The sequence below is a fragment of the Manis javanica genome, chromosome 6, assembly GCF_040802235.1.
Source record: "Manis javanica isolate MJ-LG chromosome 6, MJ_LKY, whole genome shotgun sequence".
Lineage (NCBI taxonomy): Eukaryota > Metazoa > Chordata > Mammalia > Pholidota > Manidae > Manis > Manis javanica.
Genome location: NC_133161.1, coordinates 51751921 through 51772201, shown reverse-complemented (window position 1 = coordinate 51772201; position 20281 = coordinate 51751921). Strand labels below are relative to the sequence as shown.

Below are 20281 nucleotides of genomic sequence, written 5' to 3'. Positions count from 1 at the left end.
TCAGCACCATTTAGGGGTTCTTGGATATACTTGGGTAGGAAAACTAAAAAAAGACTGGACTTCCTGCAGTTATGCAGGCCACATTAAAATGTGTAGTAAAAGGAAGTATGATTGGTAAGGATCATATGAGGAAACGTTTTTGTCCTCATTTGTATGAGGACATTTGTTCATTTGTATTATTTTCTTAGAGATCTCATCAAGCATCTTCAATGATTTACTGGACATATTTACATATACATTATCTCAAACTCAATTTTTGGATATTAACCCCATATCAGATAGTTTGTGAATATCTTCTCCCACTCTCAGTTACCTTTCTTCTTGATTGTTTTTTTTTTTTTTTTTTTTTTGCTGTTTAGAAGCTGTTTAGTTTTATATTGTCCCACTTATTTATTTTTTCCTTCATTGCTTGTGCTTTGGTGTCATATCCAAAAATATTATTGTCAAGACCAATGTCACAGAGTCATACATTTTCTTCTACTAGTTTTACAGTTTCCAGTCCTATGTTTAATTATATAATCTATTTCAAGTTAATTTTTCTAAGTAACATAACTTGGGGGGCCAATTTCATCCTTCTGCAGAGATTATCCAGTTTTTCCAAAACACCTATTGAAGAGGCCATCCATTCTCCACTGTGTATTCTTGGTTACTTTGTCAAATATCAACTGACCTTCTATCTGAGAGTTTATATCTGAGCTCTTGATTCTATTCCATCAATCTGTGTGTCTTTTAGGCAGCATATTTTGGGGGTCTTGCTTTTTTTATCCATTCAGCCACTCTATGCCTTTTGATTGGAGAATTTAGTGCATTTACATTTAGAGTAATTATTGCTAGATAAGATTTCCTATTCCACTTTATTCATTATTGTTGGGTTGTTCTATAATTCCCTTGCTCCTTTCTCCCTCTCTTGCTTCTCCTTCATTTCTTCCAGCTGGGTGCTGTAGGACACATTGGGATAAGCTCTCTGGCCCTCTGTCTTTGTTTGCATTAAGCACAGAGATCACAGGCATAGTTGGCATACGAACTATTCTCAGAAGTCATTTCAATGTCAGAAGGGCTAAAAATAGCTATTTTTAAGTAACTATGATCTACAAAATTACATAAATATAAATAATACAATATACATATCCTACTAAACCCTAACAAGATGTTCCCCAATTCAGTTGTCCTTAGTCAGTTCCCAAAAATATCTGTGTCCACTCCAACACCACCTGATAGTAAAAGAAATATGATTGAGGCAAGAGCAGAGTAAAATGACATAGCAGATTCAACCTATTATGGCTAAAACATCATACTTAGATAAATTTTACAAAACAAAATGAGCATGTGAACACATTGCTAGCACCCCAGCCTTGAAAGGGGACTCATAAGGTTAGAGATCCTGAATTTTAAGATTAGTTGATTTCTCTCTCTCTCTCTCATCTCTTTCATTCTCTCTTTCACACACACACACACACACACACACACACACACACACACACACACACACCTCACCTGGTCTCTCCTTTGATGTCTCTCTGGGTTTCTGTTTAATTTTTTTCTCTCTACAGTTTCTGCAGACTTGGTTTTCTCTGCCTAATATGTACATGTTCCAAAGCTGTCTGTCTGATGCCTTGTACATACACCCTGGAGAGCTGCCACACCACAGTTCACCAACATCTATCTGTCTAGTCTCCAGAGATAATCTGATACTTGTCACCCTAGTTTATTAATTGGCTTTCTTTGGTTCAGGTATTCAACCAAGTATACCTAAAGTCTCATAGAACAAGTGCAGCTTTAGGGTTCCATTCTATAAGTGGATAAAGGATTCAACAATTCATGGAAAATGGGAATGGGCTGACTTGACACCTTAAAAAACAGTATATTACAGTGAAGTTGATTAGGCTTAAGGAATAGCTGTAAGATAAATTCCAATAAATTCCGACCAAAGTAAGCAAGCGAAGAGAGGCAACATAGGGCCAGGCAGTTTATTTGAATGCAATCCCCGGGTGATATTCCACCGGTCTGGAAATTGCAGGCCAGGGAAGTCACACCCAGCAGGGCAGGCAGCAAGTTTTTAAAGAAGGCAGGGGGAGTGAGTGCAAAGGTGTACATTGGTGCGAGGATTGGCTCATCTAGGGTACGTGGGGGTCTCTTACTGGCCTTTAGCCAGGTACTGGAAGATTACCACTAATCCTTTATCTTGGGGGAAGGGCTCTAGTTGGGAAGGTTATCTGATTAGGCTCTGGAATGTTGGCGGACTGGAACCTGTTGGTCTCTTCACCTCATTTGGGGAGGCCTGAGTTTGTCCAGCAGGCTCACCCCTTCCCCTGATGCCTTCTGCCTAACATTCCAGCCTTTTGGCCATAATGGGCGATGACTCGATCTGGCTACTTCCGGCTGACAAGGGGCATCATGGGGGGTGGTTTAAGGCTGGTTGATGGCCGGAGGCTCAGTTGGGAGGGGCGAGTACTCGCCCAGCAACAGTTGATTAACTTTTATGTGTGAAATTTCTGCTATGCACTGTTGAAGGAACTTGAAAACACACAGGGCGATTAAGAGTAAACCACAAACTGTTATTAAGGGGCCTAGCAGAGGCATTAGCCTGGCCATTATGGGAGACTGAAGCCACCCATAAGGGCCATCTTCAGGTACTCATGTTTTGTGGAGGTCTTTTTGTAATTCTTGCAGTTTTTTACGCTTTGCTCTACAACCCCAGACTCATTGATATAGTAGCAGCATTCTTCCTGCAAGAAAATACAGGGTCCACCCTTTTCTGCAGTAAGCAGATCTAAGGCCTGCCAATTTTGAAGGGTGACCTGGGCAAAGGAAGTAAGTTGTCGCTGGAGGGAAATAAGGGAGGTTGAGGTTTCTCCCAAGGTTAGACTCACTCTATCGTCTAATGCTGCCAATTGACTTGCTAGACTTTGAGAGCTCACTAAGCTATGGCCTAACACTCCTGCCCCTGTGGTGACTGCGGTCACTGCAGTAACTAGGCTCACTCCCACAAGCACCAGTAGAAAACCTACCCTCTTCTGTCTGGTATTTTGATATATAGACCATTCATCTAGTGCCTGTCTTACCTCAGGTTTGCTGTACAAAGTTAGTTGGGGCACTAGCACTACTGAAAAGCAGGGTCCTACCATGGTGCTGTTGATGCATTGGGTAAGCATGTTGTTGCACCAGAAGAATCCACCTCCTTGAAGGGAGATTGGCATGTCTGTGGTCACCTGTCATCAGCATTGGCTTCCCATTGGCCATTCTGAGATAGTGGAATGCTGGGTCAGGTAGCAGGTTAGTGGGGACGATGGCTCTTCATGCCATTTTCTGGTGGCCCCAGACTTATGCCGAGCTTTGGGCTCAAGGCTTGTTTTCCACATCAGTACCTCGCTTAAAGGGAGGCCGCAGTCTTTCTGAGTTTACTGGTTGAGCCTGGAAAAAACTAATGGGAACTGCAGCCACCAGGGGTTGTTGAAGGGAGGCGCAGAGGAAACAATTAGACACATTGCTGAGGGTATGTGAAGCATTAAGAAACTGCACTGTTTCTCTAATGACTCTGGCCCAGGAAAGTTGTGTTCCTGCTGGTCGTAGAGAGTGGGGGTAGGGGCCCAACTGAATCCTGTTTTAGTGCCTGTTCTGTTTTTAAAATATTACTTGATACCCATGCCTGGATGTTTAAGACCTCCGTGAGAGTGGGGTTTACAGTGGTCCACTCTCTTTTGATGTAGATCGTGCCCCGTGGAAAGGCTTGATCATTTTCGTACAGCTTGCCCTGTACTCCTTTTTCCCAGCATTGGTCCCATGGGTCACTAACGGTAATGTATAGCCTATTTTGTATTTTGGTAAACATTTTGTCATTGGTTCCCCTTGTCGTGTCTTTTACTGCATGGACTTTACGTTTGCTTCAGGATGGCATCCTCCATACATGTTGGACTCGAATGTACATGTACTAGAGGTCTGGTCATAAGGGAAGCATAGCATCAGGTTTGAGAAGGTATTTAAGATGTCTGTGTATACCGGTATTTGAACCGGTGCCTGACAACCTGCACGCAGGCAGTTTTGAGTGCCTACTTCTCAGGCCTCAGTTCTATGAGGGTTAGGTTAAGCCTGAATTTCCATGCCAAATAGCTCTGCCTGGAGACTATAGGATCATCTATTTGGCTGCCTGTACTTGACATGACTAACCCGTAGCTTAAGAGGACCCACCACACAAGACACCCACTCATCATGTCTGGGTACCTGTTTGAGCCTAGAAAGGTGATACCAGGAGGAGTGCCCATGTAGTTTGGCTGCTGAGGGTGTAGTGAGGATTACTGTATAAGGCCCTGTCCAGCGGGGTTGGAGAGATTTTAGCTGGAGTTCTCTTAGGAGCACTTCATCTCCTGGCTGAAGGATCGCTACATCTCCTTGATTGCTGGATGATGTAGGTTGGGGTAGGAGCTAGTCTGCGTGTTCCCTAAGAAGATGCCTCTAAAGTAAGGAAGGTAGGAGGCCAAAGGAGGAGAGGTAGCGGGCAGGCCTGTGTTTAATAAGGGCCTGCCGTACATCAGCTCAAATGCGCTTAGTCCAGCTGGTCTCCATGGGGCAGCACGCAGCCAAGCGAGGGCGATGGGGAGAAGATCCAGCCACGAGAGCTTTACCTCTAGAGACAGCTTAGTTAGTTGGTCTTTTAAGAGACTGTTAGCCCTTTTGACCTTACCCGATGATTGGGGGTGGTAAGATATATGGAGGTTCCAGGTGATACTGAGAGCCTCGGCTGTTAGCTGAGTGACCCGAGAGATGAAAGCAGGCCTGTTGTCCGACTGTAGCAAGGCAGGCAAGGCCAAAGTGGGGGATAATATGTGCTAGCAATGTCTGTGCCACCACCAAAGCTGTCTCTTGGCTGGTGGGGAAGGCTTTAATCCATCCTGAAAAGGTATCAACCAGAACTAGTAAATACCGGAGCTTTTTATGTTTAGGCATGTGGGTGAAATCAACCTGCCAGTCCTATCCAGGGATGGTTCCTCTCGTGTGGTGGAAGGCCATCCAGATTTTCAGAGCACCTTGAGGCAAGACGCGATGATAAGTAGTGCAGCCTTGGTGCACCTCATCTATGGCCTTGCGGAGACCATAAGGGAAAAATATGGGGGAGAGAAACCGGTGCATGGCTTCCAGCCCAATGTGTAGAAACTGATGAACTTTGGATATGACATCCCTGCCTTGGGCTTGGGGGAGGGTAATTCATCCTCCCAGATATATCCATCCCTGATCTTCCAACATCCCCCTTTGATGTAGAAGTAGTCGTCATTTGTCATAGGGGTATTGGGGCAATAGTGACGGGGAAAGAAACAACACAGAGGGCTGCCCAGACTCGGATGTTAATTTTTGGTCCGTGGCATCTGCCAATGTGTTACCTTTGGTTACTAGATCTTTTCTAGTCTGATGTCCCTTACAATGCACGACAGCCACTTCTTTGGGGTCTTGTAGGGCCTGTAGCAGGCGGCTAATAGCCCTACCATTGATAATCAGGGTTCCCTTAGTGGTAAGGAGGCCCCTTTCTTTCCAAATTGCAGCATGAGTGTGTGTAATTAGGAAGGTATATTTAGAGTCAGTACAAATTGTGGCCCTCTTCCTGGCTGCCAGCTGTAATGCCCGGGTAAGAGCTACTAACTCAGCTTTCTGGGAGGTGGTCCCAGATGGGAGTAGGTTTGCCTCTACCACTTGTGACAGAGTTACCACTGCATAGGCTGCCCTCCACACCCCATCACTCCCCTTCACCGAGCTTCCATCCACGAAGAAGGTCAAGTCATGGTCTTGAAGGGGCACATCCTATAGGCCTTCTCTAGGTTTTCTAAGAGCCTCTACAACTTCTACTCATTCTGGGAATGAGTAGGCTGATCTGCTTGATCGCTGATGGGAAGCAAGGAGGCTAGGTTAAGGGGTGGAGAGACTTGTAGGGTTACCTGCAGATGCTCAATGAATAGAAGATGGAATTCTTGTACTCTTGAAGGACTTAAGGAGGCCAGGGATTTATGACTCAGAAGATCCTGTAATCGCTGTGGGGAATACACAGTAGTGGGCTGTTGGAGGGTTAATTTCAGGGCTTCCCAGGCCAGACTTCCCGCAGCTGCCAGGGCTCGGAGGCAAGGTTGCCACCCTCTGGCAGTGGTATCTAACTGTTTGGAGAGAAAGGCAACGGGATGGTACTCTGGCCCCACTGGCTGTACTAGCACTCTGTTTGCCACTCCTGCCCCCTCTGCTGTATATAGAGTAAAGGGCTTAGTTAAGTCAGGGAGCATTAATGGGGGGGATGAAAGCAACGCATTCCACAACTGATTGAAAGCAGAAGCCACCTCGGTGGGTGAAGTCAGCGCCCAGTAGGACTCTCTGTGGCAGCCGCATAAAGCAGTCTGGCCAGACGGGCAAAGTTAGGCACCCAGTGTCTGGAAAAACCCCACCAATCCTTAAAAGGATAGTATCTCGGCTCCTGAAGTAGGTGGCAGGAGAGCTTCAATCGCAACCACTCAGTCCACCGTCAGGGCTTTAGTGGTGGGAGTTAGTTAGCCCAAGGCATGTAACTTGAGGTAGAGACAGCTGTGCTTTGGCCGGAGATACCCTGTACCCCAGGTCTGCCAGGAAATTAAGAAGGGATGTGGTGTCCAGGACTGAGGCCTCCTTTGAGGAGCGGGCTGCAAAGTAAAAGATCATCCACATATTGGAGGAGAGTACTCTTGCCTGTTGAATGTCATGAGAGGTCCTCTGCTAGGGCCTGTCCAAAAAGATGGGGGCTATCTCTAAAACCTTGAGGTAGAACTGTCCAGGTTAATTGTCTAGATCGACCAGTGTCAGGGTGTTCCCACGTAAAGGCAAATAGCAGTTGCAAGTCTGAGTGGAGAGGTATAGTGAAAAAGGCATCTTTAAGGTCCAGTACAGTAAAATGAGAGGTACCGGAAGGGACCTGAGACAGAAGAGTATATGGGTTAGGCACTACTGGGTGTAAGGGAATAACAACCTCGTTAATTATTCGGAGGTCTTGGACAAGGCAATACGCTCCAGAAAGTTTTTTTACTGGCAAGATGGGAGTATTGCATGGAGAGTTAGTCAGTACTAAAAGTCCTGCGAGAGTAGACGATTAACAATAGGCTGTAGTCCCCTTTGATGAGCCTGCGAAATAGGAAATTGAGGCCAAGAAGGGCAGCGAGATGGGTCTTTAAGGTGTATTACAACCGGGTTGTGGTGGGTTGCCACCACAGGGGTGGAGATGTCCCATACGACCGGATTGACAGTAGTCCAGGAAGTTGGGAGACTCAGGTTACCATCATCTAACTCTCCTTTGCCGACTAAAGCAATGAGGGAGTTTCTGGCATCCTGTAAGCATTTAAAAGGTGGGAGGGAAATAGAGGCTCCTAACTTATAGAGCAAATCCCGTCCTAACAGAGGGGTAGGACAGGAAGGCATGACCAGAAAGGAATGGGTAAGAGGGATGCCTTGAAAAGTGCAGGCCACTAGGCCCATCTCTAAAGGCTTGGAGAGGGTTCCCATGACCCCAACTACAGAGACCTTGGCAGGGTTTAAAGGCCCTTTAAAGGAGGGGAGAACAGAGTAGGTAGCCCCCGTGTCCACCAAGAAGGAGATTGGCTTACCTGCTACCCACAGCTTGGCCCTGGGCTTGGCGAGGGTGATTGGGGTGTCCGAGTCCAGGCATCTTCAGTCTTTGAGGATGCCCAGCAGGTCTGAAGGATAGTCCTTCAAGGGCATCTGTCCCCCGCGGGGCTCTGCCACCAGAGGAGGACCACCCCCGAGTGGACAGTCTACTTTCCAATGACCTCACTTACCACAGCTGGGGCACAGTCTGGTTGGTCTGTGTGGTTGGTTAGGGCACTTCCGTGCCCAGTGCCCTTCTTCACTGCACCAAAAGCAAGGGCCCGGAGGTTCAAGTCGATCTTCAGGGACACCCTGACGATTTCCACAAGCCGGCTACAGAGCAACTGTGATGGCGCGGGTCTGTTCTGCCACTCAGGCAGCTGACCTCCTCTCGCTCTTGTCCTCTCGAGCATAAAAAACTTTAAATGCCATATCTACCAGGTCTCCTAGAGGGGTCTGGGGACCATCCTCAGCCTTTTTAAACTTGCACCTGATGTCGAGAGCTGACTGAGTTATAAAATGCATGGCTAGGAGAGAGGAACCTAATGCTGAGGCCAGGTCAATTTTAGTAAAAGCTCCTAGAGTTTCTTTTAGGCTCTTGAGGAATTCTGATGGGTTCTCATCAGGCTTCTGGGTAATTTCTCTAAGCTTATCATAATTGATAGCCTTCTGGGCAGTTGAGTTCATACCTGCCAGTAAGTAGCGTACCATGTGGTCCCAGCACACCTCACCCTCTGGAGTATCATAATCCCACATGGGTTCCTGTGGAGGAAAAGCTTCTCTGCCCATAGGTTCCCATTCATCTGTGGCATGGGCTTCATTGGCACAGTGCTGTGCTGCTGCCGTGACATGGTCATATTCCTCGGGGGTTAGAGTGGATTGGAGGAGTACATGCACATCATGCCAGGTGAGCTTGTAGGCTCAAGTGAGGTATTTAAACTGCTTAGCGAACATTACGGAGTTGGAGGAAAAGGACCCCAATCGCTGGTCTACTTGGGACAAGTCTGCCAGAGAAAAAGGAACATGAACTTGCACTACCCCTTCAGCTCCCACTACCTCCCTCAGAGGAGCCATCACGTGAATTTGAGACCGCTGCGACTTAGAGCGGGTTGCAGGAGGGCTAAACCATTTTGGTGCCAGCTGTGGTGAGTAAGATGACGGCAGGTTTGAAGGAGGGGACGGATGGGGTGACCTTGGCAGTGGGGGATATAACATGGGAATCGATGCAGAGTTTGAAGGCAGGGGACTGGGGTATAGGGGAGTTTTATCTTAAGTGGAGTTGGCACCTGTGGAGCGAGATGGCAGTGCGACTGGAAGAGAAGGGGAACAAGGTGGTGGAGAAACTGGAAGAGAAGCGGAACAAGATGGCGGAGAAACCGGGAGAGAAGGAGAACAAGGTGGTGAAGAAAATGGAAGAGAAGGAGAACAAGGTGGTGGAGAAACCGGAAGAGAAGGAGAACAAGGTGGAGGAGAGATACACGGAGGGAGGGAGCTGGCCCCTGTGGTGGGCCTGGAGGAATGGGAAGGGGCGTAGCCGAGATCCTCCGCGTCTGTCAGAGAAGAGCCTCCCAGTAATAGGGGTGGGTAGAGGTCGTGGTCTTTGGCAGAGGCCTGGGCCAACAAAACTTGGGAAGGAGTACATTTAACACACAAATCTGGGCGAGTGCGCAAAGTCCAAAAAGCCTGCACGTATGGGATTTCACTCCACTTTCTGTTCCAATGGCAATAATTAGTTAAGTTGGTGAGGAGGCCAAAATCGAAAGTTCCCTGAGGGGGCCAGTGAGATTGGTTGTCTAAGGGATACTGAGGCCAGGCCTGAGAGCAAAGGAAGACCAGCTTCCGTTTGTGAATATCCTGGGACAAATAGAGAGTAGCCAAATTAGAAATGAGACACCAGAATGGGGTCTGGGCCTCTCTTTTTGAGGGCTGGTTCCCCATGTCTGCGTTTTTTCCCAACTAATCCCGCTGAGAGGAGCGCCCAGCGTCCCAAGTGCACCAAGTCAGGGGAGACGTCCTGGGAACCTGGGTGAGGGACGTCTCCCACACCACAGGGCCAGGGGCGGGCCAGATGCCCGTAAACGTCCTTGGGCCTGGGGTAGGGATGGCTCCTGTACCGCAGGGCCAGGGGCTGGCTGAATGCCCACAGAGGATGGGCTGAATGCCCAGGGGCCAGGTGCCCCCCTGGACGTAGCTATGATTTCTAATGGACCAGGTGAAACAGAGTTAGGAAGAGAAACAGACCGGGGGAAACTGAGGGACTCACCGGAAAATAGTCCATGCAGCGGAGAGCAGTCTGAGGTCCCGGGTAGGGGAAGGAGGGGGCGGAGCCTGCCCTGGGTTTCGGCACCATATATGTAAGATAAGTAAGCAGGCGAAGAGAGGCAACAAATGGCCAGGCAGTTTGTTTGAACGCAATCCCCAGGTGATATTCCACCGGTCTGGAAATTGCAAGCCAGGGAAGTCACACCCAGCAGGGCAGGCAGCAAGTTTTTAAAGAAGGCAGGGGGAGGGAGGGCAAAGGTGTACATTGGTGCAAGGATTGGCTTGTATAGGGTACGTGGGGGTCTCTTATTGGCCTTTAGCCAGGTACTGGAAGGTTACCACTAATCCTTTAGCTTGGGGGAAGGGCTCTAGTTGGGAGGGTTATCTTATTAGTCTCTGGAATGTTGGCAGACAGGAACCTGTTGGTCTCTTCGCCTCCTTTGGGGAGGCCTGAGTTTGTCCAGCAGGCCCACCCCTTCCCCTGATGCCTTCCACCTAACAATAGCTACAGCAAGTCTTCTCCAAACACTTAATATGCAAATATATTTGGGATTTTTCTTCAAGAAGGACATAGTTGTTTCTCCAAGTTATATTCCCAGGGACTCTATTTCAGAGAGGAGGGGGTGGAGTGGTAATAGCTCATAGCACAAGTATTCTGAGGGATACATTTTGGGAAGTTTTGGCTTAAATAGTAATAGTATCATTAATTTAATAAAGTAATACTGTTTGTATCATGCTGGTGCCAATCTAAGCATTTTTACAATCCTTATACCAGTTCCATGTGGTTGGTCCTATTTTTTACAGGTGAGGGGACTGAGGGAAGTTAAGCAATTTGTCTAAAGTTGAACAACTAGAGAGTGGGGATGTTTGATCTCTGTGGAAAATGAAAATAGAAAATGGGAATGGAATTATGGAATTATGTTGTTCCTTGTTTCTTTTGCCTTGTTACAGAACAGCAGTTGATCTCATCACCTGCATTTTTGCCTTTAAATCTTGGATACTTAGTGTCTCCTTATGTCTAAGAGTTAGAAGACAGGTTTCACTTTCTTTCAATTAAAAATTGCTTAATTACACTCTCATTTTTCAGTGTCATAGGCCATTTAATAGTTAAAATTTTCATTTCCAATTTCATTAAGGATAAATGTTTCCTATTGCCAACGTCCACTCTAAAACTTCAAATGATTGACAAATTAAATAGATCTGAAAACCTCTAGATTAAAAGAAAAAGATGAAGTATGCAGAGGCACTATGTCTTATTCTTTTGTACAAATGGAGGCTTATATATGCACTTGCTCTTTCATTCATATGCTATACTATATTGTTTGCCCTCATCAAGAGAAAGCATTGTGCTTCAATAATGTAAATTAATTTACATAAAATACGTATTCCTTTTTATACCTAGGTAGAAAAACAAAGGAATACGTAGAAAGTTTTCAGAATGTAAAGTAATGTACCATTTCAGATAATCCTGTATATCACCATACACTAGAAAGAAAAAAGTATTATAGTTACAAAAAAAAATCCTCGTGAGTTCTGTGATTGAGTTTCGTGGTTCCATAGAACACTTGGGGAGGCCTAACTGAAGATTTCTGGAGCTGACACCTGCTCGGTTCCAAACGCTGAAGAGTAAACCAGGCTAAATAGGCAAACATTCTACATTGAGACACAAACGGAACTGTGTGCTCTTGCTTTATGAATCCCAAGCAAATAATCTTGTGTTCTAAGTAATAAGCCTTTCACTTACAGTATGATAGTTTTTCATCATTTAGTATTTATTGAAGGCCTACAATAAGAGTTTCTGACAGTGCAGTGAAGAACAGAGCAACCTGTTCCTATGAAGCGCACACTTTAATGTGTTCATGTGTTCCACCGGCCAGTTATCCTAAAAAGATAGTTTGGCCACGTATCCTAAATTTGTAAAATCTGCCTTGGGGAAAGGAAAAGACACGTGCGACCTTCGACGAGCTGTAACCCGAAACTCAGCTCGCGCCTAGAGGCGACAAAAGCAACCGCCCCGCGTCGCCTGGCTCGCAGCGGCGCGCGGCTCTGACGCTAGACTCCGCCCCCTGCTCCCTTCACAGCGTCCCCGCCCCCTTGAGCGAAGTGCGCAGACTCTTAAACCGGCTCTGGCTGTCTGGGGACGCCGCGCAACCTGGTGCGTCGCTTCCCGGTGAGTTTCTGACTGGGCGCCAGGCCTGGTCCTTCCGCAGTGGCCGCGCCGGGAGCAGGGCGCTGCAGCCGCAGTCCGGCCTCGGTGTTGGTAAGCAGAAGCCCCAGCAGCGCGCAGCCCCTAGCCTGGCCCGGCAAGCCCCGGGCGTAAACGTTGCTGACTGAGGATGGCAGCCTCTGGTGTGGAGAAGAGCAGCAAGAAGAAGACCGAGAAGAAACTTGCTGCTCGTGAAGAAGCTAAATTGTTGGCGGGTTTCATGGGAGTCATGAATAACATGCGGAAACAGGTACCGCCTCTGTGGGAGTGACAGACGGCAGGGGGGGTGGCGGTCCGGGACTCGCGACCCTTGCTCCCTGGGCCGAAACCGGCGCCCATGGACCGCGACCGTCTTCTTGCTCGGTCCTCGCCCTTCTTTCTGTTTGCGCAAAGCTGCCGTTAGTAGAAGTCAGGTTAAACAGTTCTGGAGCAAAAGCGCCTCCCCTTCTGCCGGTGCTGTGGCTGCCAATTCCGACTCCTGGGGGACTCCTCGGGCTGGCATTCGGCGCCGAGTGTCGGTTGTGTAACAGCTCTGCCCTAGTTATCTCTTTGTGAGGCGAAGATCCCTCCACTGGCGAGCCGTTCAAGGTGTCGTGAGATCTTGTGCGACGAAGCGCCTTGGCACAGCCCAAGCCGAAGCCCCCTGAGGAAGGAGAAGCATTGCCGGCCTGAAATCAGCTACTCTTAAATAAGGATCCCCGCCCCTCTTCTTTTCCCCGGGTGGAGCTAGTTGAAGATAAATCCTCCTGTTCGGGTTAATTTAGAGCAGGAGCAGGCATCGATAGCTACCGTGTGGTCTTTGAAGGGCAGTCTGCGCCTGTTATTAAGAGCAGCTCTTTGTTCTTTGATGTGTGGCGCATTTATGAAAGACTTCGGCGCTTTGGCCAAAGGTGGGTTATGAAAACGGATGTTAACGCTAGAGAATGTAGACTAGAAAGGGTTTATTTTAAATTACATAATATCTGATACCAATAAGCATAGAAACGTCAGTTGGTTATGCTTTTTATTCGGTACGCTTTGTTTTATAGAAAATATTTATCTAATATTTAGGGGAATATTTCAGTTTTGTGACAGTGGTCCTGTTTTTCAAGAGGACAAAGGCAGGATGTGAGTACGAGGAACTGCAAAAGCTAGTTTGTTTATCTAGTGGTTCTTATGGGAATATGGAAAACAGTAGAGGAATTTATGACTTTTTTGAAGATAGTAACTTTTGGTTTCTTTAAGCAAACTCTGATGCCGGAATCTTGTCTTTTTTCGTCAGCTCCCAGCATGGTGCATGAATGCAGTAGATATCTGTAGGAATGCATTTAAATCTTTCTTGTCCTTTGTGCTGAGGTAGTTGCAAATGTCTGACCTCAGTATTTTATGTAACTTTCACGTATCTATTTTCATGTATACATTCATGTTCCTTCATGTATACCATTTTATATTTACAATACTGCTGACTTCAAGTTATTGGTGCATTCTGCCTATAAATGGTAGTCAAAGACAGTCCACAAGTGCTCAAATTTGTTTGCAGCAGCCCTCCCACTCCCGCAAATAATTTTTCATCCCTAGCCTATACCATTGTAAAGCATTGCCTCGTTCCTTAGATAGATAGGGTGCAGCTGGGTTGCAGCATCAGCTGTTTACTTGAGATTGTCTCAGACTGTATGCTTAGTTCTTCGATTTATATCCATTTCTTAGACTTAGCTTTAGACTGTGCTAACATCTGTTTACTTAGTAGAAATACAGTTACTGAAAAACCATTATTCTGTTACATAGTAGGGGAAGGGGGAATATGGAAGCTAGGTGAGCAAACTGGGACGTTTTCCTATCTTAATCTGCGGAATTCTCCTTGTGTCAATGATTCTCCTTTGCATATTATTCAGACAGTTCCTAATAGCCCTTTTATGAACTTTATGAAGTCCTGCATCTTTTGTAAGATGTGCATTTTCAATTTCCAGTTGATTTACATTATAGTTGTTTTGCTCTGTTCAATATTATAACACAGGAGATACTAACAAAAAATGTCTGACAAGGGCAGTTGGTAGGAATTGGCAGAAATAGAAGCTGGTGTGAGCCAGAGAAGGAGTGTTTGAGTGAGGACCAGTTTTTTAAGTGTTCTTGTTCTTTAGTGAGTATCTTTGTGTTGTGACTATTTTTATTTCCCCTTATGACCTCATTACTTTGAAAATCACAATAATGAGTGCCAGAACACAAGGCCTCCTCTCTACATACCCAGAAACATCCCTATAAGAATTTGAGAACACTGTGAAATTAAAATACCTGAATTCCAATTTCTGCTCTACCATTATTAATTAGTTTTATGATCTTAGATAATACAATTTAGGTTATTTTATCTCTGTAGCATAGCAGCCAATTCTATACATAGTCGTGAAAGGGGAGCAGAGCCAGGAGCCTCTGCTTCTTCCAGAGCCTTTTCCTTTATTATCCTTTCAGTCATTTCAGCCTTTTGGTTTTAAGTAAACTTCCCAATGAAGATGGATTCCCAGTGAAGTAGGATTCACATAAAAGGATACAAATTGTAAATGTGCAGCTTAGTGAATTATTACAAAGTCAACACACTAGCACCACCAAGAAATAGAACATGACATGTCTACCAGAGGTCCCCCCTTATGTCCTTCTCAGAACCTAGCTCCTCAAAGGTAACCACTGTTGTAACTTCTCTCACCATACATCTGTTTTTGAACTTTTGTAAATGGAATCATAGTGTGTATGTTCTTGTGTCTTGCTTTCTTTAAGCCAACATTGTGTTTGTGAGATTTATCTATGTTGTGTGTCTAGCTCTAGTTCATCCTCACTGTATACAGCATTCCACTGTATTAAAACACCACAGTTTATTCTATTATTATGGATGTTTGGGTTATTTCCAGCTCGGTACTATTAAGAATAGCCCTACTTTGAACATTTTTGTATATTTTGTATATGTCTTTTGATGTGCACATGTATGCATTTCTGTTGGGAAATACCATGAATGGAGCAGTTAACTCATAGGTCATTCTACATACTGCTTTAATAGAGCAGTTTATAGTCATGGTTCATGTCAAAATCCAGCTGTCATAGTTTCCCAAATTTTGTGGCATGAGAGTGGCTTTTGATCTGCCTCTTTGTTAACACTTGGTATTGTCAGTCTTTATAATGTTAGCCATTCTAGTGTGTATAGTGGCATCTTATTTAATTAGATTGAGCACCTTTTCATTTATTTTCCTAACTTTTTGTTTAGTTTAAACTTGTTACCTGGTAGAGTAGAGAGGGGCTCTCCAGCAGGGCTCGGTCATAGTCACTACTAGGCATGTCTACTTGCTGTTACTGTTGTGTTAATGAAGTCCAGGAGACCCTTAACATGTAAGGCATATGGTTTGAGACCTTCCTGAGTACCATGATAATGTACAGTTTCCTCACATTAAATGAATTAAGGTGTAAATAGAATTTCAAAGCTTGTGCTAAAGCCCTATTGAGAGTTAAGTGAGAAAACCACAAAGCTGATTTGAAGATTGGATGCTGGATAGTCAGCTGTGTTCACTCACTAAAATGACTCAGCTTCTGTACATTCACCTCTCCAAAACTGTAAATTATTTACATGCCATTAATCCTAAAGGTCTCTTGTGAATAATATAAATCCTCACACTTCCTGAGCACTTACTCTCTACTACCCATTCTGCAAAGGGTTTTACATGCTTTCTCTCATTTAATTCTCCTAACAACTTCCATTGACAATTCCCATCATCCAGACTTTCCTCTTCTTAAACTCTCTTCTGTCTTCTCTTTTTGCCTGCCCAGCTTAGGAAATATCAACTCCTTCTTTATTTTCTTCCCAGTACTGCAGGCTTTCTTGACCCTCTGTCCTTTTTTCACATCTATCTGGCAAAAAGCACTAATGACTGTTTACTTTTTATGTACAAGGCTTTCGAGCACAACTGGAGAATATCTCATTGCTGGGCAATCCTCTGCCAAGTAAGTCCTACTTTCAGCTGGGCTGTCAGTACAGTGAGCAATCCTACTTTTCATTTATTTTTCCCTAACCTAAGTCCTTTGTATCTTTTCAGTAGATCATCCCTCTTTTGACATCACAAATAGAGTCATTAGTCTGAAACACTACTTTTTAACTTTTAACTTTCCACCACCTAATCTATAAACCTATTTTGACACTTTTTCTCTTTATTCTGCTACAATGGAGAAGCTGCCCCTTTTCCATCCAAGGCCAGTACTTTCACCTGGGCTCTGACGCCCTCAGTGCTAGCCTGGTCAGAAAAATTATTCTGTTGGTTATTTCATCTCTGCTGAGCATCTTTAACTTCTCTACTGGATTCTAGCCATTAGCATTTAGGCATGTTTTAACCTTTCCAGCTTTTAAACCAGCCAGCAAACCAAACCACCCATTCTTAGTTTCAACATACCCTTGTAAATAATACCTTTCTCTCCCTTGTTTAAATGAAAAGTTGGGTAGATTGGCCACCTCTTTTGGGTCACTGTTTATTTTTTCCCCTATCTCAGTTTGGCTCTCTAGTTCATTCATTCAGATGAATACTTACTGAGAACCCACCATGTAATAGGTTTTGGCAGATTCTGGAGTTGCAGTGGCAATCAAAGCCAGACAGTCCCTGTTCTCCTGCACTTTAGAGTCTAGTAGGAGAGAGACATTAGTCAAGTACACAGAAAAAAATGTAAAATTGCAACAGTGATAGGTATAATTAAGGAGAATAACATAGTACAATGAGGGCATATAGATGGATGGTTTGACCTTCTGGACAGTTTCCCTAAGGAAGTGATCAATGAACTGAGAGCTGAAATAAGAGTAGGTGTTAACTAGACACCTTAAGGAAGAGCCTATTACGTAGAAGAAACAACATATGCAGAGGCCCTGAATGAGAGACCTACTTCCCATAGGATGACAAGTACAAGAGACTGATTAGAGGCCAGTGAGACTGAGGCACAGAACATACGGGGGAGAATGGTGCAAGATGAAACTGGAGAAGTAGGTACAGACCTGGCTGTGCATAGCCTCATATATCAAGGTAGGATGTTTGTCTTTACTCTAAAACCCTTTCATGTGTGTGAGGAATTAGTGGATATTATCTGTTTTTCTTTTGAAAAGGATGACTGACTGCTCTGTGGTAAAGGAATTAGAGCTCTGAGAGTGGTTGCTGACTGACCAAATAGGAAGGTGTTGCAGTAGCTCAGTGAGATGGTCCCTTGGGCTAAGAGGTAATAGCAACAGCAATATTGATAAAGAAAAAGTGATAACATTTAAAGGATATAGAAGGTAAAATCAACAGGACTTGGTGGTCATGATTAGCATATGTGGTTGTGAGGACTAACTTAGACAAATTAAGATGAAGCAGTATCTGATAATGAGTAAGTTCTCAAATGGGGCTATTTCTGTAGCTGTTGTGGTACTGGTGGTTGATAGGATGCTGAGGGATTCACTACAGAGTGTCACTGGCCTTGGGTTCCAGAATCATAACTAGAGATGACACCATTCACTGAGGGGAGATAACTGGAAAAGGATTAAGGCTTTGAGGAAAGGATTGTAATTTGTATTTTAGACATGTTTAGCTCACATTGCCCATAAGACACTGAGGTGAATGACGAGTTGACGGGTCTCAACAGTTGTGGATTCAAAGTGTAAATTTGTGAATTATCTCCAGATAGAAGGTAACTTCTTCATTGAAGCTGCAGAGAATCAAGAGTCTATGATAAAGCTAGGAAATGGGTCTGTAAAGGAGACAAAAATGGAGTGGCCAGAAGAGGTAAGAGGAAAACGAACATTTTGGGAATCATCAGAAAGTGTTCCAGAAGGAGGATGGCAAACTTTGAAACATGTGAGATGCCAGAGTAAGATTAGAAAATTCTCATAGGATAGTAGCAACATAGAGAGGTTTGTTGATTGTAGTGAGAGTTGTTCTGATGGCCAACAGAGATAGAAGTCAGATTAACATGAGTGAAAGTGAGTAGGATACGAGAAAATTGAGGGAGCTTTTTTTTCCCCCACCCTCGATAAATTTGACCTGAAGAAATGAAGGTTGTTTGGTTTTATTTGTTTAAATGGAAGATATATAAGTGTGTTTAAAAACTACTGGAACTAACTCATTTGAGATGTAGAGGTTGAATATACATATATATGACAAGATAGGTAATTGATAGGTAATTCCTGAAATAAGATCCAAAGTGAAGGTGATTAATCTCATATAGGAGGAGGACAGTTCCTCTTCCATAAGAATGGGAAGGAGGAGACAGTGGGTAGGTAGGTAGATTGTGTTTGGACTCAAGAGAGTGAAGGAGTTTCTATTCAGAGGATTTTGTTTTCTCTGAAAAGTAGGGATTAGATCATCTGCTAAAATGAAGATTGAGGAAAGTCGTCTCTGTGAAGAACAGAAGTGGTGTGATGGCTGGTCATGTTTTTGAAAGTTTTTTGAGGTTAATTATCATTAATTTGTAATGAATACTTATCCTTAACCTGGCTCCAAAGCCCTGTCTGATCTGATCTCAACCTACTTCTCCAGTCAAATCTCATACCACTTTTCTCTTAGTCATTTCCCTCCAGGCATCTGTCTTCTTTTCAGAGCCTAAAATGTTGTACCAGTGTCTATAATTCTCTTCCCCTCCAATTCATGCTTCAGTTCTTCCCTGAAATGTCCTTCGTCCCTGAATGCCCTGGATTGTGACAAGGCCCTCTGTTATGTATTCTCTTACAGCACTCTGTGCCTTTCCTTCACACATTGATCATCTGTATAAAGTCAATAACACTTTATAGTTTGATGTGTGTCTTTGCTACTAGGTTGCAAGCTCCATTAGTGCAGGGACTATGTCTTATTCAGAGCTATATTGCCAGTATCTACCACAGAGGTGCTCAGATAAGTAAATAGTTGATGACATAGATATGGTTGATAACACCTAGATGGTGAGAGCAGAGTAAGAAGAAAAGTGGACAAGGGATGAAGCCCTGGGGAGCATCAACATTTTAAAGGATAATGAAATGCTTTGGAGATTAGGGAGTACAAGGAAGAAAGACAGCAAGGAATAATGTCATCCAAACCAGGATGTAAGTTACAAAGAAGACACAGTCAGAATATCAAATGTAGTAGGGAGGTCAAAAAAGTATCCTTTGGATTTGAAAATTGGTGGTTTTATCAAGTAAAGTTTTAATGGAATGGTTGGGGTGGGAGTGAGGGGAGCAGATTTTAGAGGACAAAGGAGGGACAGAGTGGTGGATGCATGGAGAGGAGCCTGCCTCCTCTGCAGCCCAGGCTTTCCGGGATGGGATTAATGTTCTTCCCCTGATCTCCTGTAGTAGGTTCTAGTGCATACTGCCACCATGAATTTATCACATGTGTGTTGAATGCATGAAAACAGAAGCACATCTCAAGGGAGACATAAATGTATTAAAATTCCCTTCTGAGAAGAAAGACAATCAAGATTTGGGAGATGTAAGAACCAGGGCAGCCTCAAAGCCTTCTAGCCTTTCTGTGGGACATATCAGCTGTGACTACTGCCAGTCTGTTTCTCTCTGTTTCAAATCTGGGAGAGAGAGGATTTGATAGACCTAAATGTGTTAACCCTTTGATCCGTTATTTATGCTAAGGAAAACAGGGCCGTGTAGCACAAACATGATCTTGAAGGGTCCATTTTATGTATCAAGGCCATTTTCCTGAGAAGGGGGAATTGCAAGTCCAGTTGCTACTCCAGTGGGCATCTACTACAAAGATTCCTATCAGTGAAATAGCTAGTGTATTATATCTTTTAATACATAATAATACAGCATATAATTTAGATAACATTCTGTTGAGCTGTCAAAACTATGGTTGATTAGTTAATATTTAAGAGACACTATTAAGTATATGACATCTTTGCTAAGTATCAATCCTATACTTATATCAAATCAGTTTATTGGAAAATGGCATGCCAGGATTAAGTGACTTCTTAGACCTTCTCTTTGAATTACAGTTAAATTGAATCACAATTTAATATGATGCTATAAGCTTTTTTTGTGAAATGTTACTTTAAGTCTTCTGTAAACCCTCCTTTAGTAATGTCTTTAGTCGCTCTTTGCTTTGGGAAACAGCATTGTGGGTAAAATTGCAATATTTCCAGAATCTCACCTGGTTTTAGTGTAACTGCATATCAATAGGTGTTTCCAAGGGGTGGAGTGAATTAGTCCATCTACATATCAATAGGTAATTACAAGGCCCAGAGTGGTTGGGTGGAGCC

At 44.3% G+C, this 20281-nt stretch overlaps 1 protein-coding gene across 7 annotated transcripts in view; it reads left to right on the top strand.

The window, feature by feature from the left end:
* The first annotated feature begins 11953 nt into the window (after nt 1-11953).
* The window catches only part of KLHL7 (kelch like family member 7), a 70318-nt gene continuing 61990 nt past the window's right edge, over nt 11954-20281 (top strand). For 2 of the 7 annotated variants that reach the window (XM_017656985.3, XM_037022121.2), the window contains exon 1: nt 11971-12320. In XM_017656985.3, the coding sequence (XP_017512474.1) occupies nt 12201-12320 (120 nt within the window). In that variant the 5' untranslated portion in view covers nt 11971-12200. Of the gene's footprint in view, nt 12321-12367; nt 12961-20281 lie in introns of those variants that run through there. The other 5 variants (XM_017656993.3, XM_037022122.2, XM_073238704.1 and 2 more) reach the window with 5 other exon arrangements.